Source organism: Melospiza melodia, chromosome 20 (genome assembly GCF_035770615.1).
Source record: "Melospiza melodia melodia isolate bMelMel2 chromosome 20, bMelMel2.pri, whole genome shotgun sequence".
Lineage (NCBI taxonomy): Eukaryota > Metazoa > Chordata > Aves > Passeriformes > Passerellidae > Melospiza > Melospiza melodia.
In genome coordinates, this window is record NC_086213.1 from 1,374,738 (window position 1) to 1,389,147 (window position 14,410).

The following is a 14,410-nucleotide window of genomic DNA, read 5'->3' on the forward strand; positions in this document are numbered from 1 at the left end:
TACGGAAGAAATACATTTTTATTAGGAAAGCGCTCTGCAGAGGTGCCAGGCTCTCTCATACCAAACGAATCCCTCCAATTCCATTGGATGGGATGCAGGAACCCCAAGGGCGTCCACCTCCATCCATAAATAGTGCTTCCTCCTGGCCAGGAGCAGCGCCGCGGCGGAGGGGAGGGAGGGAGGGAGGGTGGCATCGGTCGAAACCAGCTCGACCCCACTGCGGCGGGCACCGGCAGTGGAGAGCTGTGCCTGGAGGGCGCCGGGGCAGGGGAGCTGCTGCCAGCGATGGCCGTGGGGCGCATCTCTGGCACTGCCCGGGGCACTAAGCAGCAGCTCCCTCCCTCTCCCGTGCTCCGCCAGCCCGAGAGACCGGGGCGGAGCGCGGGAAGCGAGCGGCTCGGTTACTGCAGAATATACCGTGGGCACGTCTAGTACAACAAGCGCTGCTTATGCGGTCGATAATACTGCTACAAAAAAAGGGGAGGGGGGGGGATACGGCAGACACGGAGCCCCCCCGGGCTGGCGGCTCCTGGGCAGAGAGCAGGAGCGGGGCACAGAGTAAGGGACCGGGTCCTGGGGCAGGGGGCACTAAGGCAAAAAGGGAGATGAGTGAGGTGGAGGGGGATAAAAGGAGGGTCAAGGCTCTTCCAGTGCCCCCAGCCCAGTCCAGGCTCCCACGTTCGCTGCTTGTGCTGGCTAATGTCCTTCTGCCCGGCGTGCGGTTCCCGGTCACTGCACTGCCTGAGCAGGCACAGCAGCTGCCCTGGGCGGCTCCAGGCTCGCTTCCCGGCTCTTCTTCCTGGGAGGCTTCTTAATGGGGGTTTTCTTGGCTGTCTGCTCAGTGGGGAGAGTCTGATCCTGGCCGCTGCCGGCACTTGGCTTCTCCATCCACTTGGGCTCCCCGGCTGCCGTCTCGGCGGCCGCAGGGATCAGTTTTTGCAGATGGGGAGAGGTGGGCAGCAAGGGTTTGCTGGTCTTCTGGCCGCCGGCGGCCGCCGAGCGCTTGGCTTTCTGCGGAGGGGTGGGCTTCTCCCGCTGGGCACCGACCCCGTTCGCCCGGACGCCTCCGTCCCCCTTGTTGAGGCTCTGAGTCTTTTCCTTCAGCTGGGCGGCCAGCTCGGAGGCCAGCTGGGGATGCAGCGGCTCGGAGCGGGGTTTGCTGGTGCCGGGGCTGCAAGGAGCATCCCTGGCGTCCCCGGCGCGCCGCTCGGGCTGGAAGGCGCCCATCTTTCGGAAGGCGTTCTGCACCGCCCCGTTGATGCTCTCCATCGGCTCGGAGCCGGCTTTGCTCCTCTGCCTGGGTTTGGAGGGTGACTGCGGCTCCCCGTAGAGGCTGGATTTGCCCTCGGGAACGCCGGGCTCCTTCGGTTGCTTCTGCGCTTTCTCCTTGCTCCGGGCACCGCCCTTCTCCTCCGCTCTGCCCTGCACATGGGCCGACGTCTCGCTCGGACTCCTCTTCCTCTTGGCCAAGCCCTGGCCTTGCTCGGGGCTGCCGGAGCGGGCGGCCACTTGCCCTGGGGACTGGCTGGGCGCCGGCAGCGAGTTGGACTGGCCAGAGCCGTACCTGCCGTGGATCCAGGAGATTTTGGGCTTTGTGGCCGGGTCTGGAGGACGGGGCTTGGTCCTTTCCGGGGACGGCGGCTTCCCGGGGCTGCGGGGCTCCGCGCTGGCATCCTCTTCCTCCCTGGACTGCTTGGAGAGCCGGGCGACCCTGGCGTAGAGCGCGGCGCCGGCCGAGCCCGAGCCGCAGGAGGAGCGCTCGCTGTCCGAGGACTTGAGCAGGGGGGTCTCGCTGCTGTCGGTCGGGAAGGCTCTGACAGAGCCCGTCTCCTTCAGGAACGTGTATTCTCCTGCTTCCTCCCCGCTGATTGGGGCTACCAGCTTGTCTCCGGGGCCGGCGGGTGTCCCTCTGTCCCTGCTGTCGCCCATGCTCTCTGCGGGAAGACAGCACAGCAGCGTCAGGTGGGATGTGCCTGCGGGGGGAAGGATTGGGATGCTCCCGCAGGACAGTGTCCCACCAGTCAGGCTCCCAGTCAGAGATCTCCCGGCTCTTAACCCCGGAGCAGCAAATGCTGGAGGAGGGAGCTCTGAAACCACATGGGAGGCATGACTGGAACCTGCACTCCTTCCTGGGGCACCAGGAGCCAGGGTGACACGGCCCCACCATGCAAGAGGGACAGCTCTCCACAGAGCACGCCCCTGGTGCTGTCCCCGGAGTCCCCTGGGCATGCACCCTGCTCACCTTCATGGGGCACACAGTACACAGGCCCCTCGTCCGTGGTGTCAAAGGAGGAGAAGGAGCCGCGGGACGACCACGATGGGGAAGGCTGCTCCACCACTGAGGGTGGCTCGATGAAGCTGCAGTTCAGGGTGTTTTCCAGGTCATGGTGGGCCACTGCGAGGGCAAGGAACTGCTGTCAGTGTCAGTTCTGCCAAACCCCCCAGTCCCTTCTGCCAGCCAGGAGGGTGGAAGCTGCACAGCCTCCCCACTGCCCAGCTTCCTGCAGGGACAGGGACAGGGACAGCCTCCAAGGCATGGGGACACCTTTTGCTGCACAGTCCCACCAGGTCCCTCAGCCAAGTGTCCACAAAAACCATCAAGCAGCAGTGGTGGTGCCCAGTATCCCCCGTGCTTGTGCTGTGGGCAGCAGAGTCTGTTCAAGCCTCACACTTGCACCTGTCTCTGTCTCCAGCTGCCCAAATTGAGGATTCACATGGTGAGGGACAAGCCACCCAAACCCTGGGTCCCATGAGGACTTGGTGAGTGTCTTGGTGGTCACCCATGAGCTGTGCAACCCAGCACAGCCACCCTGCAAAGAGGGTCCTGGCACTGTGACCGTCCCCTTCCCAGGGAGAAAATTAGCTGCTGGCTTTAATTCCACTAATTCCCACTTCAGCATCACTGTCTGCATTTTCCTTTTTCATGTGCTTTGGATTCAGGATGGATTCAGGATGATCAAAGGAAGCCTGCAGCAGAGGGATGTGCATTTTCCCTATTCTGCCATTTTTCAATCCCTTTGCCAGCTTCTTCCCTCCTGAAGCTGAGTAGGAGCATCCCTCCCTTCACGCCCTGGCACTGCCCCTCTGCCAAGGGGCCACCCACAGAGAAGCAAAGTGGGAGAGAGAAACCACCAGAGGAAAAACTGTGTTAATAAAACAAAACAGAGAAGTTGAGCAGTTAGGAGTTGTCTGGGCTGCAGTGACTTTATTTCAGCTTGATATATTTTTAAGGTTTTTTTCTGCATAAGCTCATGTCCCAACACATCCTGAGGTGCTTCCCCAGGTGCCCACAGCTTCAGCAGCCTCCTCAGGTACCCACAGAACTGAGGCAGCACCCAGCTGGGAGGAGGGACCGATCCTCCCAGAGAGCCATGCAGCAGGAGATGCACTTGTCCCCATCGCCTTCCACTGGCTTTTGTCCCCTGGGGCAGTGACAAGCCGCCTCCAAAGCAGAGCAGAGGCTTGCTTTGGATGAAGGGTTGCAAAAGGGTGGTCCCAGAGGGCGCTGGCACTGCCCAGGCTCCCCAGGGAATGGGCACAGCCCCAAGGCTGCCAGAGCTCCAGCACTGTTTGGACAATGCTCTCAGGCACAGGGTGGGACTGCTGGCGTCTGTGTAGGGCCAGGAGCTGCACTGATGATCCCCGTGGGTCCCTCCCAGCTCAGGATAGTCTGTGATTCCATGAAAACCCCGTGCACAGAGAGGCTCCCAGCTGTACATGGCTATTGCGAGGTATTTTTAACCTTTGAACATCCCAATTGCATCCCAGTCATGCTGCAACGGCCTGCCTGGACTGTTTGAACCCTGCAGCACATCCCTGATTTACAATAAAATAACTTCTAGAGTAATTGGGATGCCCACTGGAATGTTCATCCTTTACTAGGGAATGTGGCTTCAGACATGCGGGGCTGTGTAAATGACAGCAGCGCTACACGCTCACCCATGCACAGCTGGGCTTCTTAGAGCAAGGAGAAACAAAAACCCAAGCAGAGATATTTAAAGAGCAAATGGCCCAGAGAGGGGGAGGCGGCAGCTCCAACATGGCTTTCCTTGTAATAAAAACCAAAAAGAGAAAATTAAAAGCAGCCGTCTGGAAGCGGATGAAGGGAGATGCTTCCTGAGAGGAGGCGTGCCGGGGCTGGGACTCACAGCCACGAGGCGACTCCAGGACTGCAGGGAGACCCACGGCACAGCCAGATTATGAAATAAGGATATGTAGTGCACCTGGAAGCTTTGGGAGGCTTGGGCTCTCCAGCATGGTTGCCAGGGATTTTTCTTCCCTGGCTGTTGGGGCTGAGGGAAATGTGGATGCTTCCCACATATCTCTACCTGTCACTGCTCCCCAAAATCTCCCGGAGCCACAGCATCAGGAAACAACCCCAGCCCTGCCTGCACAGTGGCCAGCTGGTCTCAAGACTGGGATAAGGCAGAGAACAACCCTGAGAGAGGGATCCCAGAGTCCTCCTGGCCATCCCCTCCCGCTCATCCCAAGGTCCCCATGATCAGCATCACCCTTGGGGCTGGCTGAGCTTTGCTGCTTGGGGAGGACACGTGGTGGGGTGCTGGGCTCAGGTTAGCCCTGGCACCTTCAGGGTGACCTGAGCAAATCCCACACACAGGGGTACCCAAAAGCTGGCCCTAAGGCTGCTGGTGCCAGCCCAGGGTGGCCCTACAGGCTGCCAGCTCAGGGGTAATCCCTGGGGAGATGCTGTGGATCCAAAACTGGTGCCAAGGCTGGGGAGCAGTTTTGAGGGAGGATCCTGAGATTCCAGGCACCCAATGAGCTCTAGTGGGGCTTCAAGACCTGCAGTCCCACCTGGGAATGTTCTACCATGAGTAGGCTTGTGCTCACTGGTGTTTGAGCCCAGAAGAGAAAACCCACCTGGTGTCAGCAAACACATGGCCAGCACTGTGGGCAGATCCAGAGTGACCACTGCCTGCACCAGTTTCACTGTGACATCCCCACAAGGTCCTGAGCTCCTCCAGCACTGACCCTTGGGATGAGGTCCTTCAGTAACGCTGGGACCCCCCTGCTGGGGCAGGACCAGCATGGGGAACCAATGTCCTCGGCAGGTGGCCACTGGCTGTTGTGGCTTCCACAGCACCAGGTGTGGCCATGATGTGGCAGCCTGGCCACTGGGCATCAGGGAGGTCACTGGGCATCAGGGGGGCAGCTGCTACAGGCAACCCAACAGAGCACTGTCACCCCGGGGTCCCCAGAGCCTGTGGGACCTGCTGGAGCCCTCATGGACCCCACTGTGCCACATAACACAAGGCAAGCCCTGAGCAAAGCCTTTCCCTTCAGGGAGATGCCAACTCTCAGCTCCGTGAACAGACTCCAGGAACAGCCCCAGCCCTCTGGGACCTGAGACCATCCTGAGCACCCTCAGCCTTTCCTTGGGCTGCTGCTGCCCCGTGTACACAGAGCAGCTGGACTGCTGCCAGCCGCTGCAGGCAGCCCCCCTCACCCTCACTGCACACAGGCACCCTCTGTCCTCCCCAAGCCCTTCCCTGGCCCCTTGCACAAACACAGCCTCTGTGACCCTCTGTTATCCTTGCAGCAGGAATGTTTCTTGGGCCCTGGCACACCCTGCTCCAGGTAGGGCTTTGCTGTGGGTTGTCCCCCCAGCTGGGGTGCTGAGTAGTGCCTGGTGTGCTGGGATGGGGTCACCTCTGTGTCCTGCCTGGGATGAGGGATTTAGCCTCAGACTGAGCCACTGGTGCCGGGACGTGGCCCCAGGGAGGGGCTGGGCTCAGGAAGGGGCTGGGGTTGAAACCAACCCAGCACAGGGCAGGGATTGCTGCCTTCACACACTGTTTAGTTAATGGGGTTGCAGCAGATCCCCGGCTCCCCATGGTAGGAAGAGTTGCAAGGAGAGTTCAGAGTGCAAGGGACAGCATTCCCCAGCTGCTGGGATGCAGGGGGTCCCCAACAGCCCTGACAGTGCCAGGCCAGGGGCTTTGCCAGGTATGAGCAGCTCCCTGCAAGCCAGCTCTGTGCCTGGGCAGAGTGTGAAGCTCAACTCAAATCTCTGCCCCTCCATCCTCAACTCTGCTGCACATGGCAGGAGGGAGGGCATCTGCCCAGTTCCTCTGGCTCCTGGGCTTACTTCAGGATCAAAAGCATTAACAAGGCATCCTGCTGCATGACAGGGACCATTCCTCTGCAGGAGAACCTTGGAAGAATAAACCCAAAACTACTCAGCAGAGCTCTAGAACCAGGTACAGCCTTTGCGTCCTCACAAAGCAAAATGTGCTTGGACATCCAGAAGCTGCAGACAGAAAGGGCTGAGCTCCTGCGAGCTCACACCCAGCACTGAAATGCTCCCAGGGATCCATGTGTCCCTGCCACTGCCCTGCCATGCTCACCACCCTGCTCTGAGCCACACGCGCTGCCCTGACAGGAGTAAAACCTGGCTCTCTGCACCTTCCCCAAACCCAGGGCCTTACCCATGACCTTGGGCAGCTTCTGGCGGCGCAGGGGGATGCGTGGGAGCTTCATCCCGATCCGGCTGAACCGCCCACACAAACGCCTTGGAGGCTTCTTGGCTGCTGCTGGGTCCTGGCTGGAGCTGCAGAAAAGGCAATGGCACTGTCAGAGGCGCTGCTCCCTGACTGCTCTGGCTTTTGTCTCTGCCCAGACACGTGTAGGATGGCTCTGGGACGGCCCGCGCTCCAAAGGAGGAGTCCAGACTCTTCAGATTTTCAGTCTTCAGATTGTTTTTATTTCTTATCTATAGAATTTTCCTTCTGCCCAACAGAGGTCTGACCAGCAAGGCAGCCAAGGGCACTCTGACCTCCCACTGGGCAGTCGTCTCTTTTTATACTAAAAACTACGTACATCATATTTACCTTTATTTCCCAATACCTTTCACCTGTATTAGCAAGTGCACCTTCACCAAGGACCAATCCCAAAGTGCCAACATCACCACAGAAAATGGATGACAAGAAGAAGAAAGAAGAAAGACAAGACACGCCCTGATCCCTCCATCTTGTCTCCATAATCCCCCTGTACCAAAATCCTAAAATCTGTATTTTCACCCTGTGAATACTTAATTCTTACACCATTCATCCCCAAGTGATTCTCTTGTCCTCAAACAGGTGGCACATCCCGTGCAGGGTCAAAATCCAACCACCAAGCACTCCTGGCAACATTCCAGGATCTCCGAGCCCCCCAAGGGTTGTCTCAGTAACTCTGGACATCCGGAGTGATGTGCTGAGCTCCCACAGCTCCCCTCCTGGGGTGGGGACAGCCTTCATGGGCAACAGAGACAGGCAGCAGCTCAGGGATGCTGCAACTGCACAGGGGTTGTAATGGGGTGGATGAAAAGCAGGGGTGTGCCCAGGCTGAAGGAGTTGAGGACCCACAGAGGCTGCTGCCAGCCCCAGGAACCAGCTTGCATCACACCAGGGTGTCGAGCAGCGCCAGGGAATGGTGGGAAGGTTGGATCCAACCACGGCCATTGGCAGTGCAGCCCCAAGATACCCGCAATGTCTGGTCAAGACCCCAAACCTTAAAAAAAAAATCATCCCAACCCAAAGCCAAACATGTGGCTTCTCTTTATTTGCTCTATGGTTTTGAAGCCTCTTGGGGCCACGTTTTCAAGCAATTTTCCACAGCCACGGGAGTGACTTTGTGAGTTGACTCAAGGGAACCTGCAAGGGACCATGCTGGGACAGCTCCACGGGTCACCCAGTATCTGGGGACACTGAGGTCTGGGCACTCTGGCGCCATTTCCCCTCTCCCTGGGCCATTCCTCACCTGATGGGTTTGTGCTTTATCTGCAGGATCATTATTTGCAGCCTGCAGGCTCTCCAAACCAGCTGTGCCTGGCTGGCATTGAGCTTGCAGGGCTGCAAGGGGAAGCTTCTGGAAAATTCCTGTGCAGTGGCTGGTGGCACAAGGGGGTGTTCTCTACATCTGGAGGAGCTCCAACAGTCCTCTCATCTCTTGCTGAGCAGCACAAACCTTTCCCCCTGCCTTGGGTCTGTCCCCACTCCTATTATTATGGTAGGATGTTAACCTGGTGCTTCTAAAATGCCGTCAGCATCCCAACCCTGCTGCAGGAACCCATCCTCCCAGCTCTGATCATCCATCCCCATGTGGGACAGTCAGCATCCCCTTGTCCCCTAGGCCTCATCCCTTTGCCCAGGGATTTGTTCTGAAGGTTTTGGCCGTGTCGTGTAGCCCTTGCTGTGTTTCAGGGCCCCCTTTGCAGATCAGCTCAGGACCCTAGTGACTGGAGGGGACTGGGCAGGTGTCCGTGAAATGATGGCCCACGAGAGAGAAACAAAGAGCAGGAAGGTGCTCCCCTGGAAGGGCTCACCCTGAGTCCCTCCATCAGCCTGATGATGCAGCAGGACTGCTCAGACCCTGTACCCACATGGTGTCATGTGAGCAGCACAGTTCTGCCTCAGTTTCCCTGCACAACCACTGTCCCAGCACAGTCTCTGCATCCCCCTGTCAATCCCAGAACCCACTGATGTTCCGCATTCCCAGCCTGCTGAGGTCCCTCCTGTCCCCAGCACTCACCCGCTGGCCTCGTCCTTCTTGCGGCACACGCAGCAGCAGCAGAGCAGGGAGAGCAGCAGGATGAGCAGCAGCGCCAGGAGGGCCCCAGCCCCAATCACCCCCATCCTCTGGTTGGCCTCTGCAAGGCAGACCCGTGGCTCAGCTCGGGGCCAGCCCATGGCACAGCCCAGCCCATGGCAGAGCCCAGCCCCAGTGCTGGCACTCACCCATGTGGCACAGCCCAGCCCATGGCACAGCCCAGCCCATGGCAGAGCCCAGCCCGTGGCACAGCCCAGCCCCAGTGCCTGGCACTCACCCATGTGGCAGAGCCCAGCCCGTGGCACAGCCCAGCCCCAGTGCCTGGCACTCACCCATGTGGCAGAGCCCAGGCCATGGCACAGCCCAGCCCATGGCACAGCCCAGCCCCAGTGCTGGCACTCACCCATGTGGCAGAGCCCAGGCCATGGCACAGCCCAGCCCCAGGGCTGGCACTCACCCATGTGGCAGAGCCCAGCCCATGGCAGAGCCCAGCCCGTGGCACAGCCCAGCCCCAGGGCTGGCACTCACCCATGTGGCAGAGCCCAGGCCATGGCACAGCCCAGCCCGTGGCACAGCCCAGCCCCAGTGCCTGGCACTCACCCATGTGGCAGAGCCCAGGCCATGGCACAGCCCAGCCCGTGGCACAGCCCAGCCCCAGTGCTGGCACTCACCCATGTGGCAGAGCCCAGGCCATGGCACAGCCCAGCCCATGGCACAGCCCAGCCCCAGTGCTGGCACTCACCCATGTGGCAGAGCCCAGGCCATGGCACAGCCCAGCCCCAGGGCTGGCACTCACCCATGTGGCAGAGCCCAGCCCATGGCAGAGCCCAGCCCGTGGCACAGCCCAGCCCCAGGGCTGGCACTCACCCATGTGGCAGAGCCCAGGCCATGGCACAGCCCAGCCCGTGGCACAGCCCAGCCCCAGTGCCTGGCACTCACCCATGTGGCAGAGCCCAGGCCATGGCACAGCCCAGCCCGTGGCACAGCCCAGCCCCAGTGCTGGCACTCACCCATGTGGCAGAGCCCAGGCCATGGCACAGCCCAGCCCATGGCACAGCCCAGCCCCAGTGCTGGCACTCACCCATGTGGCAGAGCCCAGCCCATGGCACAGCCCAGCCCATGGCACAGCCCAGCCCCAGCGCTGGCACTCACCCATGTGGCACAGCCCAGCCCATGGCACAGCCCAGCCCATGGCAGAGCCCAGCCCATGGCACAGCCCAGCCCCAGCGCTGGCACTCACCCATGTGGCACAGCCCAGCCCATGGCACAGCCCAGCCCCAGCGCTGGCACTCACCCATGTGGCAGGCGCCCGTCAGGGGGTCGCAGGCACCGTCGTGGCAGCTGCAGACCTCAGCACAGTTGGCTCCGTAGCGTCCGGGAGGGCACGTCAGGTTACAGCTGGAGGGAAGGGCTGGATGAGAGCAGTGCATCCCCCAGCCCGGGCACAACAGCGGGAGCCCTTGGCTGCCAGCTTCTCCCAAACCCTCCCTGTCCCAGGGAGCAGCCTCCAGCCTGCTCCGACACAGCTTCTCCACACCCTGGGGAACCCTTAACCCACAGGGACCAGGAGCCCATCACCCATGCAATGGCTTTGCCCCATCGCTCAAGGGATTTGGCCCAGCTGATCTCAGACACTCTTACTGCTCTCTGCACGTCACTTCACCATCAGACACAGTAATTAGGAAAGGTCATCAACCCAGCAGTCACATCTAAAGACACCCTGATGTCACTCACAGGCATTCCAGCTCAGCTCAGTGGTGATGTGGCCACTCCAAACCCCACCCTCCACCAAGCCAGGCAAAGCCACAGTGGCCACAAACTGGGAAAGTGCCCAGATTGACATTTTTTTGCCTCGAAGAAGGAAAAACAACAGAGCAGCCCTAAGACCCTTCCAGTTTGGTTATGCCTGGTGCCAAATCTCCACTGCTGGTAAAATGACTTCCTGATGGAGATGAGGGGGACAAGCATAAATGGACACCAATCCACAAGTCTCAAGGGCTTGAGCATGGAAAACATGGTGTCAGCAGATCCATCCCAACCTGTCTCCCCAGCCATGGGCCAAGCACCGCAGAGCAGGACCCAGCTGGAGCTGGGACATGTTGGCAGTGTTGCTGGGCACCAAATCCTCTGCCAGCTGCACCCCAGCTGGAGGGGCTGCAGCTGGATGGAGCCAGTGGGCCCCAGCCCAAACCCACTCCCCTGGGGACACAGCTGCCCCCAGCCCTGGGCACCATGCCCCGAGGCTGCTCAGCCCATTTCACACTCCAACAACTTGCAAAGTGCCACCTTGGCCAAGCCTGGTGCCTGCTGTGTGCCTGTCATGTGCCTGCCAGGATGGGTGCTGAGCTCCTGTGTCTGCTGTGCTGCACAGGGCAGCTAAAGCAGCAGAACAGAAGCAGGGATAGCCCCTCAGCAAGGCCAAACCTCTCACCCCACCACTTGGCCCCACAGCTCGGCCCCAGGCTGGGATTTTGGGAGAGCAGAGGAGGGTGATTTTTTTCCAGGAGAGTCCTGATACTTCTGGGAAAGACAGAGAAGATAAAGTACTTTGTGAACACAAAAATATTTTAGCAGCTGCTCCTTTAGCGTGCTCCTGACACAGAGCTGAGAGGACATGCTGTACGGCAAGGAGGTTGCTTGTGCCTTCATTGCAGAAATGCCCTTTTTAGCAAAATTGTACCCTGCTGACAAAAACACTGGTTTGGATATAGTGGCAGGGATTTGCCTGAGCACCCAGAACATTCCTGAGCCTTCCTGACTGCACCACTTGGCACAGCTCAGCTCAGGGTTCCAGCACCAAGGCTGCATCCTGAGCATCCCCCATCCCCATCTTCCCAGTGCTGTGCCAGGGTCTCAGAACAGGTTAATCCTCACTCTGCCCTCTGGCATTGTGCTGAAAGCATCACCACACCCCCCCAGTAATATTGGGATCTTATTTCTAATACCCCTGAGACCCTCTCACCTCTGCCTTTGCTACCAAAGGTGGCCATGATGCCCAGGCTGGGCATCCTAAACCTGTGCCAGTGTCCAGCAACTGTTCCAGAACCACAGGCAGCTGGCAAAGCCCCACCACACCACCCCCCAAAATGCAAATGCTCTCTGTTTTTATGCCTTGAGTGAAATGCCAGCATGGGCAAGATGCCAGCTCTAAATCCCCAGTCTCGCTGTCACCCTCTGTTAATTGCTGGGCAAACCTGAGCACCACGCAGCAGGACCTGGGGGAGCTGTCTGCATGTCCCAGCTGGGTGGAAAATGCTTTCCTCATCTTTTCACACAACATTTCAGTCCCATGCTGAGAAAAACTACCCGAGGATGAGTAGACCCTCAATGGCCCTTGTGCCCCTGGAGCTGGGGAAGGAGAAGGCCTGGGGAACCCAGGGGTAGAGCTTTGAGTGGGAGCCCCCCAGGAATGCCATCCCTTGTCAGGCTGCTTGTAATTCTGTGATGTGGTTTTCTCTCTGTTTTTGGATAGAAATTCCACCCTTGACTTGAAAAACCCCAACAAACCACCACTTTTTGTTGATTTGTTTTTGCCAAGCAGGCCTTTTCTATAGCACAACACCCCTTGCTGCTCTGTGACTTGTCCTTCCCCCTCTGCTCACCAATCATCGCCCGAGAGCGCTTCTGCTGCAGGAAACCTCTCAGCTGGCAACAGCACAGGGCACAAGGGGGCAGGGGGTGCCCGAGCATCACCTGTGCCATGAGGTGCCCCCGGGCAAGCTCACCAGTGCCTCACTTACTATGTGCCATGGGAGCCGGGGTGGCAGAGGCACTGCCCAGTCTCGAAGTGGCACTGGCCATTGACGCAGTCGCTGCAGACGAAGGCGCAGTTCTCCCCATATGTCCCGTTCCGGCACTTGGTTTCACACCTGGGAGGGATGAGGGCAAGAGGCTGGAGCACTTGGGGACCTCCAGCATCCCTCCACATGCACAGAGACAGGGCTGTACATCACCGTGGTGGCTTGTGGTTTCTGAAGCCAGGAGAGGGGTACAGGGATGGACTGAGCCCACTGACACGGCCATGGAACTGGAGGGAGTCTGCGGGACCCCTGCCTATGCCCCTCGGACCCTGGATGGGTCAGTGGGGCTCAGCTCTCAGGCTGGCAAACTACTCTCTTCTGCAAACTACCGTGCCCAGGATCGGTTCCAGGGCTGCAAAACCCTTCAGCGGCCCCGTTCCCTGGGAGAATCAGGGAAGTCAGGCACTGCTCTCCCAGAACCCAGTGCTGCACCCAGCTGCACTCACCGGTCTCCGATCCAGCCTGGATTGCAGTGGGAGCATTTGCCATTGATGTGATTGCAGGTGTGGCCATCCTTGCAGGGGGGACAGAGCTTCTCGCAGCCCTCTCCGTAGAAGCCGGGTGAGCAGGGCTGGTCACACTTGGTGCCATTCCAGCCCGCCTCGCACGTCAGGCAGCGCCCATCGGCCACGGTGCACGGCTGCAGGCTCTTGCACTGCCCGCACCTGCAACGAGGGGAACCCATCACCCAGCACACCCAAATCCTCCTGCTGCCACCTCCCAGCGGCGCCGGATCAGAGCCAGCAGCGATGGCCACTCACCGCCTCCTGCAGCCCTGGCCGTAGAAGCCGGCCGGACACGGCTCGCGGCAGTACTTGCCCCGGTAGCCCGGCTCGCAGGTGCAGGTCCCGTCCACCTGGTTGCACTTGCCCTTGTAGCACTGGCAGTAGCGGTCGCAGCGGGGCCCGAAGGTCCTGTCCCGGCACTGGCAGCGCCCCGTGAACTGCTCGCAGGGCGAGTTGTTGCAGGAGCACTGGTTGTTGCAGCCACGGCCCCACCAGCCCGGCTGGCACAGGCAGTTGCCTGTCTGCTGGTCACACTGGGAGTTGTGGCTGCAGTAGCAGGAGCTGGAGCACTGCGGGCCCCACCAGTTGGGCTCGCAGGTGCATTTGCCCGTCCTCTGGTCGCACTTGCCGTGCTTGCAGAGGCAGATGTTCTCGCACTTGGGGCCCCAGCGGTTGAGGTTGCAGGTGCACTGGCCCGTCACGTCCTCGCACTGCCCATTGGGATGGCAGGTGCACATCTCCTTGCAGTCGGGACCCCAGAACTGCCGGGGGCACTCTGTGGGGAGAGCCATCAGCCTCAGCACTGCCCACTGGGACAAACCCATGCCAGGCACCAGTGGAGCCCTTCAGTCCCCCCAGCACCTCTTGACCACAGTCCTCCCTCTCCTCCCCGCAGCGCACCGGATCTAAGGGGAGACCCCGGCAAGAGGACAATGCCCTGGGAAACACAGCCAGGGCAGAGCTGGAGCATTCACAGTTCCATCCCTGACGATCTGCTCTGGAAAGTCACCCCAGGATGAGCCAGGTCCACCCTGGTGAACCCCCTGAGGACACAGAGGCGCCCGCCGGTACTCACTGGTGTCGCAGTTGGCACCAAAGTAGCCGTGGCGGCAGCGGCACTCGCCGGGCCTGACGCACACCTCGTTCTCCTTGCAGGTGAAGTTCCCCTCGCACACGGCTGTACAGATGGACAGACGGCAGCCATGAGTGCCAGTGCTTGTGCCCTAAAGGCCCCCAGGCCCCCCCAGAGCAGAAGAAGGGCTGTGCAGTGACCCTCTGAGTGCTGCTGAGCTGCAGCACTGTGCCATCCTGGCAAGCAGCTGCCTGGGCTGGATGGGCCCCTTTGCAGAAAAATGCCACCAGCCTCCTGTCACCCAGCTCAGCTCCACCTCTGCCACCAAGAGAGGATGCCACCCATCCTAGCCACCAGCCTCCTGCCACCCAGCCAAGCCACGTCCCTGCCAGAGGCTGCATCCAATGGTGCTGCCCCAGCTCAGCTCTGCATTGCTGGAGGGGAGAAGGGGACACAGAGTAGAGGGGTTGTGGGCACTGTCA

At 60.2% G+C, this 14,410-nt stretch overlaps 1 protein-coding gene across 1 annotated transcript in view; it reads right to left on the reverse strand.

Annotated features, from left to right (window-relative positions):
• Positions 1–14,410, reverse strand: part of SCARF2 (scavenger receptor class F member 2) — a 25,433-nt gene continuing 11,023 nt past the window's right edge. Inside the window, 9 exon segments of the mRNA XM_063173465.1 lie at positions 1–1,934; positions 2,243–2,395; positions 6,450–6,571; positions 8,533–8,650; positions 9,845–9,948; positions 12,291–12,419; positions 12,797–13,015; positions 13,112–13,631; positions 13,932–14,033. Coding sequence (XP_063029535.1) covers positions 730–1,934; positions 2,243–2,395; positions 6,450–6,571; positions 8,533–8,650; positions 9,845–9,948; positions 12,291–12,419; positions 12,797–13,015; positions 13,112–13,631; positions 13,932–14,033 — 2,672 coding nt within the window. The 3' untranslated portion in view covers positions 1–729.